This window comes from Neurospora crassa, linkage group II (genome assembly GCF_000182925.2).
Source record: "Neurospora crassa OR74A linkage group II, whole genome shotgun sequence".
Lineage (NCBI taxonomy): Eukaryota > Fungi > Ascomycota > Sordariomycetes > Sordariales > Sordariaceae > Neurospora > Neurospora crassa.
In genome coordinates, this window is record NC_026502.1 from 4,328,923 (window position 1) to 4,348,982 (window position 20,060).

General features: G+C 48.3%; 5 protein-coding genes across 6 annotated transcripts; 2 read left to right on the forward strand and 3 right to left on the reverse strand.

The window, feature by feature from the left end:
• The first annotated feature begins 1,899 nt into the window (after positions 1-1,899).
• NCU09758 lies at positions 1,900-7,821 on the forward strand. 2 transcript variants are annotated; one of them, XM_011395345.1, is made up of 3 exons: positions 1,900-2,595; positions 3,083-3,945; positions 4,004-7,821. In XM_011395345.1, exons 2-3 carry the CDS (start codon positions 3,406-3,408, stop codon positions 7,037-7,039), a joined length of 3,576 nt encoding a protein of 1,191 aa, XP_011393647.1. In that variant the 5' UTR covers positions 1,900-2,595; positions 3,083-3,405; the 3' UTR covers positions 7,040-7,821. The 2 variants fall into 2 exon arrangements, with proteins under 2 accessions (XP_011393647.1, XP_011393648.1); XM_011395346.1 differs by lacking the exon at positions 1,900-2,595 and having other exon boundaries at positions 2,878-3,945; positions 4,004-7,806.
• A 133-nt stretch (positions 7,822-7,954) lies between these two features.
• On the reverse strand, positions 7,955-9,930 carry gpig-1 (glycosylphosphatidylinositol anchor N-acetylglucosamine transferase gene-1). Its single transcript, XM_953104.2, has 2 exons — positions 9,309-9,930; positions 7,955-9,247 (listed from the first exon to the last, which is right to left on the reverse strand). Exons 1-2 carry the CDS (start codon positions 9,785-9,787, stop codon positions 8,122-8,124), a joined length of 1,605 nt encoding a protein of 534 aa, XP_958197.1. The 5' UTR covers positions 9,788-9,930; the 3' UTR covers positions 7,955-8,121.
• Positions 9,931-10,218: 288 nt separating this feature from the next.
• On the forward strand, positions 10,219-12,744 carry NCU09756 (hypothetical protein). The gene is made up of 2 exons (XM_953103.2): positions 10,219-10,237; positions 10,303-12,744. The coding sequence occupies exon 2, from the start codon at positions 10,311-10,313 to the stop codon at positions 12,663-12,665; it is 2,355 nt and encodes a 784-aa protein (XP_958196.1). The 5' UTR covers positions 10,219-10,237; positions 10,303-10,310; the 3' UTR covers positions 12,666-12,744.
• NCU09755 (hypothetical protein) lies at positions 12,711-14,405 on the reverse strand. Its single transcript, XM_953102.2, has 2 exons — positions 14,207-14,405; positions 12,711-14,135 (listed from the first exon to the last, which is right to left on the reverse strand). Exons 1-2 carry the CDS (start codon positions 14,234-14,236, stop codon positions 12,930-12,932), a joined length of 1,236 nt encoding a protein of 411 aa, XP_958195.1. The 5' UTR covers positions 14,237-14,405; the 3' UTR covers positions 12,711-12,929.
• Positions 14,406-14,574: 169 nt separating this feature from the next.
• NCU09754 (mitochondrial chaperone Frataxin) lies at positions 14,575-15,966 on the reverse strand. The gene is made up of 2 exons (XM_953101.3): positions 15,297-15,966; positions 14,575-15,245 (listed from the first exon to the last, which is right to left on the reverse strand). Exons 1-2 carry the CDS (start codon positions 15,639-15,641, stop codon positions 14,970-14,972), a joined length of 621 nt encoding a protein of 206 aa, XP_958194.1. The 5' UTR covers positions 15,642-15,966; the 3' UTR covers positions 14,575-14,969.
• Positions 15,967-20,060: the final 4,094 nt, after the last annotated feature.

Consider the following 20,060-nt stretch of genomic DNA (forward strand, 5'->3'; position numbering starts at 1 on the left):
GTCCCTCGGCTCAGGCAGCAAATCTTCATGAGGTAAGCTTTTAGGTTGTGACGAGGTGACGGCGGGGAATTGTGGCCTCTTGCCTTGGTCGCATCATGAGCCGGCTTCTGTAGCGGGCTGCCTGATTGGCGAACAGTGGTGGGAAAAAAAGAGGGAATAACATTGTATTTCCTGAGGTCTCGACTCATGGCTGTGTACGCCTTGCCGTGCTCATTTTGCATGCGATCGCCCGAAGGATCTGGATATTGGTGATGGGCTGATGCCTCTCAACGCCTGGTCCTGGTCGGGGATGCGTACCCAAGCGGGCAGTCCTGGGAAGTTTCGGTATCCGGCTCCCCGACAGCTTCGAATGCTATACATGGAAATAGGCAGAGGCTGAGTGTCTGGGGATTTATGGGAAACGAGAGTAGGCAGGACCTGAGGCAGTGATGCTAGGCTCAAGGGGTCGCCAACGCCCGGCCCGGGGAGGACATCCGGTCATTCAGTTGGTTAGTCTCGAGGAAAAAAGACTGGCCTCGCCCCTTTCCATTGCATCCCACGCAGTTGAGAAGTGAAGGATCTGGGTGGCCGACGGGCCGGTCTGGTTTGCTGAGTGGTGGTCCTGCATGTAATGAAAGTGATTTTCGAGGTGCGAATGGGACAGTGTGACAAGCGTGACGTGGTGGTGAAAGGGTTTGGGCACTGGGCCAATTGCAAGGGGAAAGGAGGTGATGGAGTGATTTGGGTAGGCGAAGATAGGGCACAGAGGGTACCCAGCATGGCGCTTTCGTCACGTGTTTTGCAACAATATCACTGCAAGGGCTGACCCTGTTTCACCTCGGATATGGTTTCGAAAATCGCGTATTTTATTGTTGTTGGCGATTGAAGATGACGGAGGAAGCAAAGAAGAGGAACGAATTGCAAAAAGGAAAAGAGGCACGCAGCCGGGCGAGTCAAGAAAGTGAGAGTTGTCTTGGCGTGGATGGCCCGTGCTTCAATTCATGTCAACTTCAAGTGGCCTGTGCCCCTTGCCTGTTCCTGCAGTGATCGACTCGCACTTGTGCATCCTCGCCGACCGTGATGAGCCGGAGGCGCTCACTGACTGCAGCTCGTCCCGCCGATTCCCGTCCGTCCCTCGCTCAGTCTGACAGAAAGAAGAAACGAGCCGCTACTATCGGTTATTACACCACCGCTATCGAGGCCCGAACACGAGTGGGATGCTATTCCGATATCCCCGCCACCTCTTCCTAGTAATGGAAGTACTGTTTCCCGTCTGCCGTTTTTTTGGAGATGAACAACTGGAGATTTCAGCATCATTGATTCTAAACATGTTATTTTGGACGAGGATATGGAACGTTGTACCCAGTCTATCCCAGCCGATCTACTGACGGTTTACCCAGCAGTGCACAATAACGTCATTTTCCCTCGTTTCGATTGCTTAAACCACGCTACGGAATGCTTGGGTTTCCCAGCATTGTTTTGGCGTCCATTCTTGCGCTTTCCGATGGTGCCCGCCCGCCCCCGTTTCACGGTCCGCTCTCTCGCCAGTGATGAAGTATTCTCTACTACTAACTGGATCACGGACTTCAGTTTGGTTTCCCAAGTCACCTCAACTTCCAGGTTGAAATCTTCAACACACTGCAGCGAGCGAGCGGGAAATGAAATTTGGTCGAGTCGTGCCTGTCTCTCCAAGTGGAAATGCAGGGTCGTCAATCCATGTCGCTGCGACTCCACTCGTACAAGGTACCTCTCCGCGGCGGCGGAGGAGCCCATACAGGGGCAGTGGACGTGGGTGGATCTAGTGGGGACGGGCCAGGCACGGCTTGCAGGGACTTGGCAGGGCAAGAGCAAGGGCTCTCTTTCTTCGGGGACTCGTCGCTCGCTCGTCTCTTTTTTTTTGCGGTTCCCGTCCATCAATCACGGCGACATGGGGGACCTACCTACCTCCAATATCCAATGCCCGGCAATGGCACATTGTACGCTGCACGCTGAGAAGGCTCTCTCAATTAAGTTGTAGTATCGATACACTAGAGAAGCAGACGACGGGCGGTTCGTTCTTGGTACATTGCAACATCGATGTCATGCACACCGTAATCCGACGGATGGCCGCTGCAGTGTCCTCGGCGACGTGGGATTGGATGGAATCCTCTTGCGAATTCCTTCAACTGGGCGGCCCTTCCCTCTACTTTCTTGACCTCCGTCATCCCCTCTCCTTCCGTCGGTTCCACTCACCTCGCTGTTGTCCTCTTTTTCGTTCCTTCCGGTTTGGGACACTGCACGGTACTGTATCCTAGTATCACACGACACTCCGAGTCCAGTCGTTCATTCCCCAGGTCACAAAGTACGAGACCGAGGTCTTCAGAACATCATCACATCGATCAGACTCGAGAAAAGCTTTGCTCTGCCAGTGATTTCCGTTGGCCCACCAAGTACTGTACAGTAAACTGAACTGAATAACTTCAACTTCAACCAGTTGACCAATTCAATCCGTCCCGAGTCACTTCTTCCATCTCGTCGGTGTGTTGCTCGACGCGCTTATGCCTACACCACGGTTCGACGTCGCTCGCCGTCATTACCTCGGACCACCACCACAGTTTCCACAACTGAATACCACAGGTTCGTACATATCTCAATTCTCACCAGTGCTTCACTTTCCACCTCCCGTCACTGTAGGTACCTACCTTCAAAAACTTGTCGCCTCCAAAAGAAACATGCCGCTCGATCAAGCGATCCAATTGCCCCATGGCGCTTTCCGCTCTCCTCAGATCTCCTCTCTGCACTAGGTACACTAGTGTGTTCTCGCCCATGTTCAGCACTGCGCCGCCCCGGGCCCCCTGGTATGCAATTATATGCACTTAAACCGTACCAGGCCCCCGATTGCTCGTGTCATCCTACATTCCTCCCTTGATCTTTTTGCCTCCTTCTCCTCTTCAGTTGTTACATCAACCACTCCCAAGCCTCCCTGCATTTCACTACATTCTTCAACACCTTCCTGTTCCCTATCCAGCTTGTCTGATCAAAACAAGTCTCATCGCCATCATCCTTGTTTTCGCTCTTTTCTGCTAGGTTTGCTTGACGGCCTAGCTAATAACCCTCGTCTCAGAACAACCCTCGGCGGCGGCAAACTCGACGACAAACTACATCTCACCCTCGCTCGTTTCAACCTTCAGCCGTGCGCACTTCCTACCTGATACTAGACAACACACAGTTCGACAAGGAAAATAAATTGCTCTCACTTTGCCATTGGCTCACGGCCTCATCGTCGACTATACGAAGCTCTGCTCACCTGCTACTCTGCTACCCGGAATACGCGAGACTTTGTCAAACATCAACGGTTTGGCTGGAACCTTTCGTTGTGCGGACTTTGCCCGGGGTCCTTAATCATCCGGCACATGTTTAGCTCAAGGCTTCTCGCATCCGACAGCCATGGCATCGCAGAGTAGCCGACCCATGCGATCAAGCCTGCAGGTAGCCCCTTTGACCATACAAAAGGCCGACTCGGCAAGCGAACCATATAACAACAATGGGTCCAACCGAGGCTCGACCCGCGCATCTACCCGCCCTACCCAATCCGAAATGACATCCCAAAGCGACACCTTTACCGACAGCCATGTCAGCAATCCTCCTCCCATCTTTCACAACTTTCTCCAGGCTGTTTACCCCTTTCACCCCGAGTATGTCATGACGGACTCGGCCGTCACCCTGCCACTCAAGGAAAAGGACATTGTCTTGGTGCATTCAGTGCACACAAACGGCTGGGCTGATGGCACTCTGTTGAAAGATGGCTCTAGGGGATGGCTTCCGACTAACTACTGTGTTCCCTACAACCCAGAAGAGATGAGGATACTTCTCGGAGCCCTGGTCAGTTTCTGGGATCTCATGCGATGTGCATGCATAGACAGCCGGGAATTGTTCAATGGCAACAAGTTCATGAAGGGCATTGCTGGTGGTGTGCGATATCTGCTGGTACGTTGTCAACGCCCGTCAACTTATATCTCGCTTACCCCTGCTAATACTCTGACAGGAGCACACTGGGTGTCTGCAAAAAGACTCCTCAATCCTGCAACGACACGTTGAGCTCAGGGAGAGCCGAAGGACAATCAATGACGAACTTAGAGCGCTGGCCCAGACGGGCAGGAGATTGGACAGAAAGCTGAAAGCTTCCCACAGGGTGCTTCGCGCAACAGAACATCAGATCAATGAACTGGTGGACAACCTGATTCTCCGAGCTTTCAAAATTGCGCTCAGGGCAGCCGAATTCTTTGACATGATTCAGAACGACAAGTCCCTTCGACTGACATCAGTAATGATCATGGAGACCGTTATGGAAGAGGAAGACCCAACACCAAACACCAACCCTGTGGTTCTGGCCAGATCCAGCGACGCCATTGATGCACGCTCCCGTGCCGACAGCAACGGAAGCGCAACCGGGCCGACGTCATCAGAAACAAGCAAGGCCCCCACAGACGGCCGTTTGTCTCCCGCCTACCAACCGAGTACAAATACTAACCGGTTGTCTCGTGGGACTTCTCCTGAAATTGCCAACCGTCTCTCATCTGCAACCATTTGCCATCGCGTCAGTCTGGCTGGCTCTTCGCCGCTCTCACAGGCCCACAAGCTCGTCTCCGAACGTCTCACCAAAAGCCAAGATATCCTTGTATCTCACCTTGCTTGCTTGATGGGTCGTCTGCAATTGGAATGTGTATCCCGTCCTCAGCTAGCTCTCGGTGTCAAGCAAGCCATTACAACTGGAGGGGATTTGCTGCTGGTGATTGACGTTGTCTCGGCGCGAAACTCTCTCAGCATCGAGACATTGGCTCCACTTCGTGCCGTCATGTACGATCGCATCGAAAACCTTTACCAAACAGCACGCGAAGTTCTCACCCAGAACATGGAAGATGCCATCGTTCCCAAGGAAGGTCGCCGCTTGCACGTTGCCGCTGTGGGCTGTGTCAAACTCAGCGGGACATGCTACGACAAGACGAAGTGGGTTATTGGACAGATTGGCGATTTCGAGTTCGAGTTCGAGGACAACAGTCTCGATTTGGGCTTTGATTTTTCTGCTTTCGACGCTGTTCTGGATGCGAAGGATACTCGTGCTGCGGATTCGGTCAGCGTTGCCGATTCTAGCAGATCGGAGGCGTTGACTATGTCGACAACCGTCACAACCGCCTCTACGCCCGCTCCAAGGCCAGCAAGTCTGGAGCTCAACAAACCACTCCCTGATATTCCGCTTGTTTCGACTCCAGTTGTGGAAACGTCACAGGAGGCCATTGAAGACTCGGCACCTACTGAGAACACCTCATCAGTGTCTTCTCCCCGTCCGTCGCTACCTTCTCTTCCCAAGCTCTCTACCGAGATCCCGCCTGCACATGACTACAGCCCTACCGAGACATCGGCCGCCCAAGATGGCGAGTTCCATACTTTCAGGGCCGAGAGCATGACTGCCTCGAGTTCCGCATCGGCTACTACCTATATCAGCCGGACATCGGAGTCAAGCATGGTCTCACAGACATCCACTCGGGCCACAACACCGGATCTCACCCATGCTCCCGGAAATCACCATCCTTCGGCATCTAACGTGAGCCTGTCCGACAGTACAACACTTAGTGAAGATAGCGACGATGCCGAGTTTAAGCTACTCGAGAAGACGTATGCTCATGAGCTGATTTTCAACAAGGAAGGCCAAGTGACTGGAGGTTCCCTTCCGGCGCTGGTTGAACGTCTCACTACTCATGAGTCGACTCCTGATGCCATGTTTGTGTCCACATTCTACCTCACCTTCCGCTTGTTCTGCACGCCGCTCAAGTTTGCTGAGGCCCTAATTGACCGCTTCAACTACGTCGGAGAGGCTCCGCATGTTGCTGCCCCTGTCAAGCTTAGGACGTACAATGTTTTCAAGAGCTGGATGGAATCGCATTGGCAGGAAGAAACTGACGCGGAAGCATTGCCCGTGATCAAGGATTTTGCCGAGTCCAAACTCACAGAGCTTTTGCCTTCTGCTGGAAAGCGACTGCTTGACCTCGCCGAGAAGGTGGCTAACAGCGGCGGTACTCTTGTGCCCCGTTTGGTTGCCTCCATCTCCAAGACGGGCACTTCTGGCTCTCAATTCCTGTCCGCCGAGACGCCTCTCCCTTCGCCCAATCTCTCAAGGGGTCAAGTGCACGCACTCACCAACTGGAAGGCTGGTGGCGTCTCCCCATCCATCATGGATTTTGACCCGCTTGAGATCGCTCGCCAAATCACCATCAAGCAGATCGGTCTCTTCTGCTCCATCACTCCTAAGGAGCTTCTCGGCTCCAAGTGGACCAAGAACAAGGGAGTTGGCGCACCCAACGTCAAGGCCATGTCGACTTTCACCACCGGACTGTCCAACCTCGTGGTGGACACTATCCTCCAATTCGATGAGATCAAGAAGCGAGCCGCCATCATCAAGCACTGGATCAAGATCGGCAGCCAGTTTCTTGCCCTGAACAACTACGACGGTCTGATGGCCGTCACATGCGCCTTGAACGACTCCAGCATCAAGCGCCTGCGGATGACGTGGGACACCATCAGCTCGAGGCGCAAGGAGACGCTCAAGTCTCTGCAGGCCATTGTCGAGATCGGCCAAAACCACAAGGCCCTCCGCGCTCGGCTCGCCGAGCAGGTCCCTCCCTGCCTTCCGTACGTCGGCATGTTCCTGACCGATCTCACCTTCATTGATGCGGGTAATCCCGCCAAAAAGACGACTGACACGGGCCTGACGGTGGTCAACTTCGACAAGCACATGAAGACAGCCAAGTGCATCGGTGAGCTGCAGCGGTTCCAGATGCCCTACCGCCTCACCGAAGTTCCGGACTTCCAAGAATGGATCGTCTCGCAGATTGAGAGGGCGCGGGAGATTGAGAAGACCGGAAGGACGCCTGCTCAGGTGTTGCACTACCGTCAGAGTCTGCTGCTGGAGCCGAAGGAGCAATTGCAGTCTCCGGTGGAGGGCCCATCCTCGGGTTCCAACATGTTTTCGTGGATCAGGCACAACCATTCTACGCATGGCTTGCCTACCTCTGCTCAAGTCTAGTGCACTTTATATGAACAATGTCCATCATCGGCGTCGGACGCCAGTAATACACAGCCACACCTGTGCTGTATACCAGTTTCGTGAGGTGGTGTCATTATCTTTGGCGACCACCTCGAACTTTGTTATTTTTTTATCTTGATACCCATCTGTTTCTTTTATTTGTTTACGGCGTTATGGCATATGAGTCGTACCTGCGCAATGTTGACCATCCTGTCCTTATCGAGGTTAGGGATCACAGCTACACATCAGCACAAGCCCACCGTGGCTCATTATCTTCATTGTCGCTTTATAGCAGCTTCGCCTGAACATGGGCCTTCGATGCTGCTTTTCACTTTGTTCTTCATCTGGGTTGCTTTCAGGATCATTGGCGCCTTACTGGGGTTGGATTGGATTGGTCTTTTGCTCACTTTCTTTTTTTGGTTTGAAGTGGAAAATAGTGACAAGGCATTACGGATCAACAGGACAAAAGGAGTTTGGGCGGTTTTCAGATCTATTCTATCAGGTTCGCTGGGGATAAACGCTCTGCTCAGTGCAAGCGGCTAGCTGGGATGCATTAGGTGTCGATGACAGGAGGAAGCATGGAGACAGGAAAGGGATTTCCACAATGTACGGAGTTGTGAAGTCATGATGTTATGAGACGCAGCCCTTTGGGCCAAGTAATGGAGAGAGGCAATACCCTGTTGAGGTGTATAAACATGTCAAGATAGTGCCAGCAGCCTGTGAGGCCGATGAGCGTGCAGCAGAGCAAGTCAAGATGCCATTACCACCTATCTGTATGTGTCAATGCGTGTGATCGTGGTGGTTTGTGTTGAACTGAACCTGGTAGGTGAACAGACCAGGGGTGATTTGAAGTACAAGGATGGATGTGTCAAGTTGATCATAACGCAAAGTTGAAATCGAGATTGGACCTCCAGACCAACATCTATCTACCCATGGAGTATGTCGAACGAAGGAGATCTCTAATTAGTATTTCCAAAACAGATTATCGCTAATAACAGGATTACATGACCAACAACCAAGCAAATGATACCCAATAAAGCTACAAATAGTAACAACCCCACAGCCGCCCGTCCTTCCCAAGCTCACCTCAACCTCGAAGGCCTCGACCGTCTTCGATACTCCTCCACGTCACCCCACTCCAACCCGCCCCCTTCCCTTCTTGTATCGACCACCTTTTTCTTCCTCGGCCAATCCGGACAGATATCAATACTTTCCCTGGGAAAGACCAGTTCCAAAAACAAGAAGATCAAATAATCGACAATCACACAGACACAAAACAGTTTGCCCGCCCAGACTCCACAGCCATAGTACCTCTTGAGCCGATCAATCAGAGCAAAACTCTGCACCCCGCTCCTCATCCCCCTTGTGGCCGTAACCGCCGTCCACGACCCGTTACTTCCGTTCCGGTGGTCTTTCAGGTGATCATACCCGTAAAACTCTGCTTCGCTAATGGCGCCCGATATCCCATTATACACCCTCTCGGTGCGTTCCGCGACGTTGGTCCAGCTGTACATGTTTTTGACCTGTTCATGAAACAGCTCGGTGCGCACTTCGTTCCGCCTTAGTGCGGCGATGGCCTTCCCCGTGGCGGCGACGAGGTCGTCTTCTTCGGGTTTGGCGAATACCGTCATGTGCCCTGGCAAGACCTCGGGGATGCCGCCGACTTGGGTGCAGACGACATAAAGGCCGCACGAGGCGGCTTCGACGATGACGGTGCCGAAGGCTTCGGTGAGCGAGGGGTGGAGGTAGATGTGCCCGCGCACCATGACGTCGCGGACTTCGGAGTGGCGGATGGGACCGAGCATTTCGACGCGGTCTTGGAGCACGTTTTGCTCAATCATTTGTTCGAGGTCGATGGATTTGGGACCGGAGCCGGCGATGATGAAGCGCGTGTTGGGGTGGGCGGCGAGGATGCGGGGGATGGCGGCTGTGAGCAGGTCGGTGCCTTTGTTGTAGAAGAGGCGGGAGATGACGACGATGGTGATGGGGTCGTGCGGACCCAGGATGCGGCGCGGAGGGGTTAGAGAGGAGGAAAGGGAGGATGATGGGTTGGGGGGCAGGCCGGGGATGGGGGAGGAGATGGAGGAGGGAGGGGTGGAGGTGGTGGTTGGGTAGCCTAATGGACGAAAGTTGTCGGCGACGACGGCGTTGGGGATTACCGAGACCATGAGGGGGTCGAGGGAGGCGCGGAGGACCGTGTTTTCTTTGCTGTGTCACCTTGTTAGTAGGAGGTTGAAGAGAAGAAGAGGGGGGATGAGAGGGGGCGTACCAAGTATGAGAAACACAAATGACATGGTCCACGTCGCTCAAGGCAAACTTGAGCAGCTTGTTCGTGAGAATACTCGCCGCATCCGCAAACCCAAACAGACTGTGGTCCGTAAACACGGTCCTTAGTCCCATTGTCCTGGCGTGCAAAATGGCTTCATGACACAGACTCGACAAAGAAGCATGGCCATGCACGATATCGATCCGTTCCCTCAACACAATATTCCGGAAAACGGGAAAGAACGAGAACACCGTCGGAAAGGTGGCGCTCCGGTAGATGACGAGAAACGGTACATGGTAGACTTTCAGCCCGTTGGTCAAATAGCGAACACCCGTTCGCCCTTCGTAGGCGTGCGTGATGATGATGACTTTGTGGCCGCGGTCGATGAGCTTGGTGGAGAGTTGGTAGATGTGCGATTCGATGCCGCCGGGTTGGGGAAAGAAGAAGTCGCAGACCATGGCAATGCGGTAGGTGGGCGCCATGATGAAAATTGTATGGGTCACATTGGTGCCCGCCTTGTTTTCTTGGTGATGGTATCAGATGTGACTTTGTTGTGGTGATGGTGGTGATAGTGGATGGTTCATGTTGAGATGAGTGTGTGTTAGTGAGTGAGGCGAGTTGCCCCTGCAAATGAGAGGGAGTGAACCGTCAAGTGTAAACAGACGACCATCGACAACTGAAGACGTCCCATTGTCTTGGCAGCCGGGGACCGCCAAGGTGCGCATTCCAGGGGTAAGTGATGCTTGGAGGATCCACTGATAACGATAAGCAAGGGCCTCGACGGGCGGTAAGACTTGGCAATTCTGGTGATCCCCAGAAAAAAGTTAGGGTCCACTTTTCGGATGGAGCTCCGTCATTCGTTGTTTTGTTTTCTTTTCGAGCTTCGGAGTTTCGATTTGGTTTCCATTTTCCAATTGTCAACAACAGTCAAAGTATGTATGCTTCCTGCGGTACTTTCTCACATAGTCAATTGACCATCGGTAATAACTGACAATAGCAGTCACAATGTACAACAGATACATTCCCCCACCCAAGCCAGCGGGCGGCGCGGCGGCCCCCGTGTCGTCGTCGCAACCAGTGTCGCAAGCACCAGCGCAACCAGCACGAATTGTCTTTGGCGACGATGACTTTGTCGCAAACAAACAATCGAAGACCGTCGCCGAGGAACCAATACAGCAAGTAGAGGAACCCAAGTCCAAGTCCAAAAAGTCAAAGAAGCAACGCGACACCGACGACGCCGAAGAGCCCCCACGAAAGAAAACCAAGACCGACGACAACGACGACGAGCAGCAACAACAACAAGACGAGGCGCAACCCGAGGCGGCAACATCAGATACATTACCCATTAAGAAGGAACCCAAGAAGCCAAAGAGGGAAAAGAAAAAGAAGGAAAGCGTCCTCGAAAAACCCGCCGACCTCGAAGATGACCACATCCGCCAACGCCATCGCTCCGTCTTTGAAAAGGTCGAAAAGGCTCTCAAATTGAAGGAACTGCAGGGCGACGAAAAGGAAGACACGCCAGAACCCGAAGAACCCGTATACGACCTCGGTCCCCTCCCCCAACCCGCCCCCGTCGTCGTCGATTCCTCCAAGCTCACCTACGAGACCCTTCCCCCTTGGCTCGCCAATCCCATCCGCGTCACCACCGAAACCAGGAAACCGTTTACAGATCTGGGCATCTCCGCCGAGGCAGCCAAGATTCTGGCTACAAAGGGATTCAAAGATGCATTTGCCGTGCAGACGGCTGCCCTTCCTTTGCTGTTGCCTAATCCCGATCTTCAGGGTGACGTGGTGGTGGCTGCTCCTACCGGTTCAGGAAAGACGCTGGCGTATGTGTTGCCGATGGTGCAGGATATTGCGCTGAGCCAGACGACCAAGCTCAGGGGAGTAATTGTGCTGCCGACAAGAGATTTAGTGCAGCAAGTCCAGCAGGCGTGTGAGGCCTGCGCGGCAGCGTTTGCGGGGAGTAGTGGCGGGAAGAGGGTGAAGGTTGGGACGGCGATGGGAAATCGGCCATTCAAGGAGGAGCAGGGGGTTATCATGGGAACGGAACAAGAGTACGATCTCAAGGGTTACCAGAAGTGGTTGGAGAGGCAGAAGCAGCTGGTGGATCTGGATGAGGACAGCGAGCAGGAGGAGGAGGAACTTGACCTGCAGCTGAAGCGACCGTTGCCGTATCATGTCATTCAGCATGTGCCCAAGGTCGATATCCTCATTTGCACGCCGGGTCGTCTGGTGGAGCACATCACCAAGACCAAGGGCTTCACGCTCGATTATGTCCGGTGGCTGGTAGTCGACGAAGCTGACAAGCTTCTTGCGCAAGACTTCCAGCAGTGGTTGGATGTGGTGAACGAGAAGTTGGCTGTCAGCAAGCCTGGCGCCAGAGATTTCGCGGCGAACAACAAGACGGGACCGAGGAAGGTGATTCTATCAGCGACCATGACGAGGGATATCACGCTGTTGAACGGGCTGAAACTTTCAAGGCCAAAGCTGGTAGTGTTGGAGGGCGCAAAGGCTGGTGATCTGGCGATTCCCGCCACCCTCAAGGAATACGCCATCAAGATTACCGAGCCAAGTCTTAAGCCGTTGTACCTGGTGGATTTGCTACAGAGCAAGTACATGGTTCCCGTCAACGGCGAGGACGTCGCTGCTGGATCAGAATCATCCAGCTCCTCCTCCGATTCATCCTCAGATTCCTCCTCAGACTCCGACTCCGACTCCGACAGCGAAGCCGAGCCCACAACAAGAAAGGCCAAGTCCGTGTCCAAGCCCACCACATCAAAGGCAAGGGCAGCAGCCTTCCCCACCACCGCCCTCATCTTCACAGCCTCCAACCAATCCGCCCTCCGCCTCTCGCGCCTTCTCTCCCTCCTCCTCCCCCCTTCCTTTGCCCCTTTAATCGGTACCTTAACCTCCTCCACCAAGACCTCGGTCCGCTTACGCACCCTACGTGCCTTCACCTCCGGCAAGCTCCGTATCTTGGTCGCCTCCGACTTGGTATCCCGCGGTATCGACTTGTCGAACCTCGACCATGTCATCAACTACGACCTCCCCCTTTCCGAGACGTCGTACGTGCACAGGGTGGGACGTACAGCGCGTGCAGGCAGGGAAGGCAAAGCGTGGACGTTGGTGGAGTTTGCGGAGGCGAGGAGGTTCTGGAGGGAGTTTGTTGGTGAGGGACAGGGGGCGGTGTGTAATGTGAAGAGGGCGGAGGGGAGGACGGTGGAGAGGGTGAGGGTTACTGAGGGGATGGACGAAGGGGGAGAGAAGAAGAAGAATGGTGGGTTTAGTGAGGAGAGAGTGAAGGAGTTGGAGAAGGCGCTGGAGGTGTTGAGGGTTGAGGCTACTAAGAGGGGGTGAGTGTATGGTTTGTTGGTGTAGGTTTGATATCCAAGGAAGTTTATGTAGGGTAGTGGTAGGGTTGCATATAATATACGCGCCACTGATGATACTTTCACTAGCTGTCCAAAGGTCTAATCACTGTGAAGGAGAAAACACTACATTGTTGTATGAACACTTCATGCCAATTTGTCAAACACACCAAGATACCCATTGCCCAGCACTTGCCTTTAATCCGCTGATACACTCCTCCATCGCAGGCATTCACAGCCGCCTCTTTTCTTCTCAATTCCCTTCGGCCCATGGATCAGCAACATGAATGCCACTCGGCTGCACCCTCGAAGTAGCACTTCCATATCCGTTCCCGCCCCTTCTCTCACTACCCGACCTACTCTCCTCATCACTCCCTCCCCTTTCAACGTCCCTTCCCTCTCCATCTTCATCATCATCTACCTCCACAATCCCAACATGGCCCTCTCCATTCTGTCCCGCATCAAGCAATGGCCTCCGTTGAGCTCCTCCATCTTCCAATCCCCGATAGCCATCCTCCTCATCCCCATGTGGCACCCCAAAGCTCTGTAAGAGTTTATTCCACCAGCTATTATTTCCATCTCCTCCCTGTCCATCACGTCCCTCACCATTTACCATCCCACTCCCCTCCCTTCCTCTTCCGCCCATCGTAGCCCTCCCATCCTGTCCTCCTCTCCTCCTCGTTGCCCCCGTCCTCGCTCTTCTCGTCGCCATCCACCTCCCCACCCCCCACCCCAAAATCTGCACCACCAACACCCCCGCCACAACTCCAATCTCCCCACCCATCACCCCCCTAAACTCCCCTTCCCACTTCCCGGCACACCCCTCCCTTCTCTCAGGCCACATCTGTCCACATTGCTCCGTACCCTTTCCTGCGCTTGGAAAAGGCCAACTCATGTGCTTCGGACTTCGGAACCCACAGCATCCCAGGATATCCTGGATCTTGCGGATGGTGTCGGCGTCGTGCGACCGAAAGAAGTGCGACCAGGTTTGTTCGAGGGCGCAGTGTTCGATTGACCCCGGGCCGGAGTTGGGGAAAGAGGAAAAGGGGGAGGAAGTCAGGGAGGAGGTGGCTACACTCAAAAGGATGAGAGAGAGGACAAGTTGGGTTGTTTGCAGGGTTTGGGAGAGGGTGGGGAGGAGGCAGCGGAGGGGTCCTGGGCTAGTAGAAGATTGTTGTGGTCGGCGCGGGGCGTGAGCTGGGCGGAGGTGGGTGAGTTGTTGAGAGGGGTTGGAGGGGTTGGGGGTTATGGTTGAGGAGGAGTGGGCAGTTATGAACTTTGGTGGGTTTGGTTGGCTGGGACTCGTGGTAGTGGTGACGCGGTAGAGGTAGGCGGTGTTGAGAGCGGAGAGGATGGGGAGGAGGATGGTCAAGATGGTTAGACCTGGGGAAATGGGGAGAGAAAGGGATTGGGCGTGGATATGTTCATATATGGCGAAGGCCAGGAGGGTGAGGATGATCTGTTGAGAGGTGTCAGTCAATCTTGTCGGCAACAACGTCAATTGTATGAAGGCTGAATGTGGTGGCAGACCAAGGTGTAGATCAAGCCTAGGGTAATCATGGTTACGGCTGTGTGTGCCCCAAGGCACGACTGTTTGACACAAGTCAATGTTGAAGTGCCTGACTGTGTGTGGTTGAGATGGATGATTGATGAGGTGAAGTTGAAAGAGGAAGAGTGACGGATGCAATGTGTAGTGGTGTTGCCTGATGAGCACGGCCCGACGCGCCGCTTTATATGTAACGAGTAACGTCCGCTTGTGTGACGTTGACGCGCGGGCTGTTGCAGGCGGCCATGCAACGAGGCCTACAGACCCCTCACTGGCTGTTTGTGGGATGCTGTGATGCTAGGCGGGCAATGAAGCAACTGAAATGTGCAGAAATCAAATGGAGATCGACGAATGACTTGTCAAGTGAAAATGAATAATTCTGGCTTGTCCGATTTAGTTGTCTTTGTTAAGTTGTAAAACTAAACTCAATGCGCTGATCATCGAGGTTTCATCCGACCTAGAAAATGCAATCCCTCAGCTCCATGCCATGATACGCAATGCAAATAATACTATACACACACCCAAATCGTACACACATGTTGCTTTCTCACCTCAGAGGCATTACCACATCCCATAACATCATACGGCTAAAGCACTGCAACCCTTCGATCCACCAAGACGCCCCTTCCCATAACCCAGATTCTTTTTTCCGCCCCAACGCGCTCGCTGTCGCTTTCACACTAATCTCATGTCCTCGCATGTACCCGTGTTCCGCAGAGACAACATAACAATCCCACCGTGACCCTCCTAAGCCTCCTCCTCGCCGTAATGGCCGACCGGCATGCTAAGATCGATCTGTAGCTCATCACGGAAGAGTTGGTTGATGGTCGAGTTGTCGCGCAGATACACCCACTCGCCCTTGGCCGTGCCCTCCTTTTCGTTCTGGCCGTCACCTAACGCCACATAGTCGTAGCGCTTGGGACCGGATTTGGGCGAAGACAGCCAGATCTGCTTGTTGGGCGGTTGCTTGTTGATGACGTAGGTGCCGATGCCGTCGTCGAACGAGACGGTGAGGACGCCAGCCTGCAGAGCGTCAGAATCTCTGACAACTATGCGAACGAGAGAATGACATACCGAGTACTCAACGTCAATGTCTTCCCGCTCATCCTGAAGTTCTTCGAGGTGGGTGACTAGTCTGTCCATGTACTGGTCGGCGAGCTTGTGGTACTCGTCGTCCGTCAACTCGGTGGCGGCGCGGACAACAGTGGGAGCGGCCTCTTCCTTGGGCTGGACAGGCTGTTTGTCGGGAGTGATCATGTTGCCATTGGGGCCGGCGGTTGAGTAGAAACGAGGGACTGTCGCTCTTGGGAGTAGTGCAGCCGCGGCGAATGGAGTGGAAGTGATGCGGGTGTTGCGGGAAGTTCCTTGGAGAGAGCGCAAAGTAGCTCGCGCAACCTTGGTGACGATGGCACGCGACATGATGACAGCCCGTGGTACTGATGTTGTTCGAGAGTGTTCAAGAAGTTGTAGAGTTGTGACTGGCGCAATTCGTTGAGTGAAGTGTTGGAAGAGACAGAGAGAGGTTTCAAGCTGAAGCTGAACTGAATAAAAGCTCAACGGTGTGTCCCGTGGAAGGTGAGATGAACGAGTGGGTCACGGGACAAGAAAACACTGCACAAAATCAGGACGGAAGATGATCAGAGGATGGACTGGAATGACAGGATGAATCGATGAGAACCTTGAAGGAAACTGAATTGGAAGATTGGAGTTTCACTTGTCCAGTTTGCAACTTCCCTCGAATAAGTGAATCGAACCATTAAAGTTCCTTATCGTCCCGAGCTTCCACTTGACTAGGTCCCGCTATCGTGCCACTGATGCCCCACTGCCAGAGCTTCCATAGCGCGCCACCTGCATTTGTAAAAATGGTCTTGGAGATAATCCTACTGCGAGTGGATTCTTTTCTTATAGAGAGAAGGTTTTATAATGTGAAAATCATATTGGACATAATCGCTTAACTAAAATAATAAAATTAAGAGAAATAGCTTATATATAAAATATATTATACCTAAAAATCATCTTCAGGACTATTTTAAATAAAATAAATTTTTATATAGTAGGATAATCTTAGTAATTAGGATTATTTTACCCTAATTATAGAAGCGTTTTATATATTAAAGTTATCACGGGCAAAGGGTAGATGGTAGATGTGACTATGCGTAATTGCACGAAGGAGAAAGGAAGAGAAGTGCAGCCGAGTGCCTAGAAGGCTAGCCTTATAAAGGCAACCGCCGGCGGATCTAACAGACCCGCAGCAGGCAGCGTTCTAACCAATCAACTACCGGCAATAATCGGCTTACCGGCAGTAATAACAGCGTACGGCAGTCTTAGAAGCTACTGTACACTAACACTAAATATAAGGCACATAGACTAACCCTGTAACACTTCCCCGGACTAAAAGAAATTATATAGCTAATTAATATTATATAAAATAATAGAAATTCTTATTAAACGAGCGGTCCGCTCTTAAAAAATCCTTACTACTATTAGTAATTATTATTATAACCTCTATTGTAGAATTAGAGCCTCCCGCTCTACTTCCTTCTCCTTTTACTTTTTTTCTATTACCGTCTAAACTAGCGGGTATAGTACCTCCAAGTATTTATTGTAGAAGGCCTGTACGGCGTTGGGGGCTATAAATATATTGGCGTACGGTTGCTATAATAGTATATATAGAAGTACTTAAATAATAAAGTATTTTTAATAGCCCTTATTATTCTTCTAGTATTTATCAATCCTCTTAAATTCGTATTCTATTGAATTTTCTTTATCGTCGGTCCTCTTTATAATTTAATTATAATTAGTACGAATATTCTATTTTCTTATATCTATTTGCCCTGGAAGACCTTATTCGTTCTACGGTTTAACTTTACTAATATAAAACGTTAGACTATATTTTATATTAATTAAAAGCTTAAATATAATTTAATAGCTATTTGTTTTAATAATTTCGAACGGTCCTTCGAAAAGGGGTATAAGTTTGGCTTAGGGGTAGCCGGTATTAAAATTCTTAATATTAAATAGGACTTTATTTCCCTTCTTATATTTTAGTATATTAGTTTATTAAGTATTTATATTATTTTTGTAGCGTTGCTATATTTACTAGGCTTAATTTATAATAAAATTTAAAATTTATTTAAATTAATTAATTAATTTATTAGTTTTAAAGTATTTAATTTATTATACCGCCGATATTTTTAGTAGGTATAGTTTTACTGGTTTAATACTTATACGGGGGTAAAAATTATAATTAATAAAGAAGGGAAAAATATTAATAATTTTAGAAATTAAATTATTCTTAACGAACTTTGTAATTAATAATTAATTTACTTAATTGTCCTATATTTAATTAATATAGAAGTAAAGGTATTTTTCTATTTTAATATTAATATATTCGGTTTAATTATTAGTGATTTGGGGTGGCATACGAGAACATATGCGTTGATTTTCTGCGGTGATTTTTCTTTTTTTTCGAATTTTTAGCAAGAATACTGGATTAGAAGATGTACTTTCTAGATTGAACAGATTTGAATAGTTAGTATGGACGAAAGATAAAGAATGAAGGGCTAATTTGATAAGATAATGGACTAGAAGAGGTAGAAAAATAAGGATAATAAAAGGAAAAGAAAAGGAAGGGGAAGATATCGAACTTTAGAAGACAAGATAATAGATTATTACGATATTTATTTAATTGCTATACTAGATGATTAGTCTTTTAATTTTAGTTCTTAGTAGAAAAAGAATAATTTACTTTTAGTAATCTTTAATTATCTGCCTTTATTTGCCTATTGTGTTGAATAATTATTTATTCCTTTCGAGGGAATGTTTATTCGTTTTTCTATTTACTTCTAGGAAGAGGATGTTAAAAGATTTGATAATTATCTTTATTTTCTACTGAAAATTGAATATTAAATTATATAATAAAATATGTAACGCTAATAAATTATATTTAATTTAATGCTTCTTATTTCGACCTTCCGAGAAAGGTTTGGAAATTATTTACTACTTAGCTCTACCTAATTAGATATCCGAGAACTACGGTCCTTATAATAGTTATAGTAGTATTGGTATTGTTGTTATAGTTTCCTTGTTATTTTAAATTAGTAATAAGGATGAAATGGGTGTTAAATTCTATACTAAATTAGTTAAAACGAATATAGGAATTTTATAATTTCTTACCTTCGTTGAAGTTTGTCCGATAATTGCTAGTGAGGCCTAATTAATTGTTATAGAGAAAGTTTAAATAGCTTTATTTTAGAAAGGTGTAAAGATCTTTAGTACTGGATGCTTGCTATAGTCTGGGGCCCTCAATAGTATCTAATATATAATTATATTAATAGCTGTATTAAGATCGCCGATAATATAATTAATTAGTGGTTATTCGATTACTATTCGGATATGATGTTGGAGTGCGGATAATAGAATAAATAATTAATAAGAAAAATATACGAACGAATATTTGAATGATAATAATTAAATGTAAATAAATATAGATGAAAAATAAGTTACTAAATAGTAGTAGTTCGATTATATGATTTAATAAATAAATAAATATCTGATTAATAGTACTTAAATAAAAATAAGAATAGAATAGATAATTAATAGGCTATTTAAATGGTAATTTAATTAAAAAACTATCCGAAAATAATAAATAACGAAAGAATCCGCCGATAAATTAGAGTAAGTATCGACCTTAGGCCTTTAGGGACTAATATCCCTAAGTCTATAATATATAGCCCTTGCTTAAGCGTAGAAAGATTAAATAGTACCTAGACCCTTTTTCTTCGAAAGTTTATAATTAGTCCCTAGAGGGAAGGGTACTAATTATTACTTTTAAATTCTTCCTTTACGTAATATACCGGTAATAATTGTAAATGGATTTTAAAGATTATAATTATTACCGTTATTATATTTCAAGAACTAAAAGGAGGTAATTAATTGTTATAAATCCTTATTAGAGGGGCTTTAATAATAATATTATTAATATAAATAGGAATTACTGTTTTTAAATATTAATAATAAAGGTAGAAAAGTAAAAAAGATGGAAAATAAAAATTGAAGAAGTTCTTTTTGCTTAGGAAAAGAAAGAGGAAAGGAATATTGAAAGAATAAAAAGAGAAGAAAACCGGATAGTAATTTTTAATTAAAGAAGGTATAATAATATTTAACTAGTAGGAAAGTAATTAAAAGGAAACCGGAAACCTTTAAATTTGAAAAAAAAGGAGGATAAGAAACGGATTAGATAATATATAAGTAGAATGGACGATACTAATAGGATTTAAAATAATAGGAATATCTTTATAATTTTAATTTCGTAAACTAATTAGGAAGTATTAAATTAGTTTCTTATATTAGTATTAGAATTATTTTTATTGTCCCTTCTAAATCCTACTCTTCCTTCTTCTACCCTTACGTTAGAAACTACCTTTTTCCTATTTCTATAATCTAATTAATTTTTAACCCTTTTGTTAATCCTATTAAAACTCCTATTACTAATTCTTTTTAGGAACCCCTTTACAAACCTAAATAAGAATAACCGCTATTAAATCCCCAACTATTACTGTAATAGTGAATATAATTAGCCTACTATAGAAAACCTATTAGTATATCTATTTAACCCTATTCGTACCTTATATTCGTATACTTTATTTACCTCTTCGCTTAATCTTTAAGCCTAATTTCCGCCTTCTTGTATTACTTTTTTATAATTTATTTAATTGCCTTTAGGACTTTATTATATTAAATTAGAAATTAATTATTCTTAAGGCCTTAAATTTAAATAGTATCTTCCGACCTACTAAGATCCTCGTTTTATTACCCTTACTTCTACCCCTTCTAATT

What these genes read in the sequence shown, in the direction of transcription:
- NCU09758 (XM_011395345.1), top strand. Translation starts at nt 3,406, where the DNA reads ATGGCATCGCAGAGTAGCCGACCCATGCGATCAAGCCTGCAGGTAGCC. An exon ending in GTGGTGTGCGATATCTGCTG is followed by an intron (nt 3,946 to 4,003) that starts GTACGTTGTCAA and finishes ATACTCTGACAG; the next exon opens with GAGCACACTGGGTGTCTGCA.
- gpig-1 (XM_953104.2), bottom strand. Translation starts at nt 9,787, where the DNA reads ATGGCGCCCACCTACCGCATTGCCATGGTCTGCGACTTCTTCTTTCCC. An exon ending in ATTTGTGTTTCTCATACTTG is followed by an intron (nt 9,248 to 9,308) that starts GTACGCCCCCTC and finishes AAGGTGACACAG; the next exon opens with CAAAGAAAACACGGTCCTCC.
- NCU09756 (XM_953103.2), top strand. Translation starts at nt 10,311, where the DNA reads ATGTACAACAGATACATTCCCCCACCCAAGCCAGCGGGCGGCGCGGCG.
- NCU09755 (XM_953102.2), bottom strand. Translation starts at nt 14,236, where the DNA reads ATGATTACCCTAGGCTTGATCTACACCTTG. An exon ending in TAGGCTTGATCTACACCTTG is followed by an intron (nt 14,136 to 14,206) that starts GTCTGCCACCAC and finishes ACCTCTCAACAG; the next exon opens with ATCATCCTCACCCTCCTGGC.
- NCU09754 (XM_953101.3), bottom strand. Translation starts at nt 15,641, where the DNA reads ATGTCGCGTGCCATCGTCACCAAGGTTGCGCGAGCTACTTTGCGCTCT. An exon ending in ACATTGACGTTGAGTACTCG is followed by an intron (nt 15,246 to 15,296) that starts GTATGTCATTCT and finishes GACGCTCTGCAG; the next exon opens with GCTGGCGTCCTCACCGTCTC.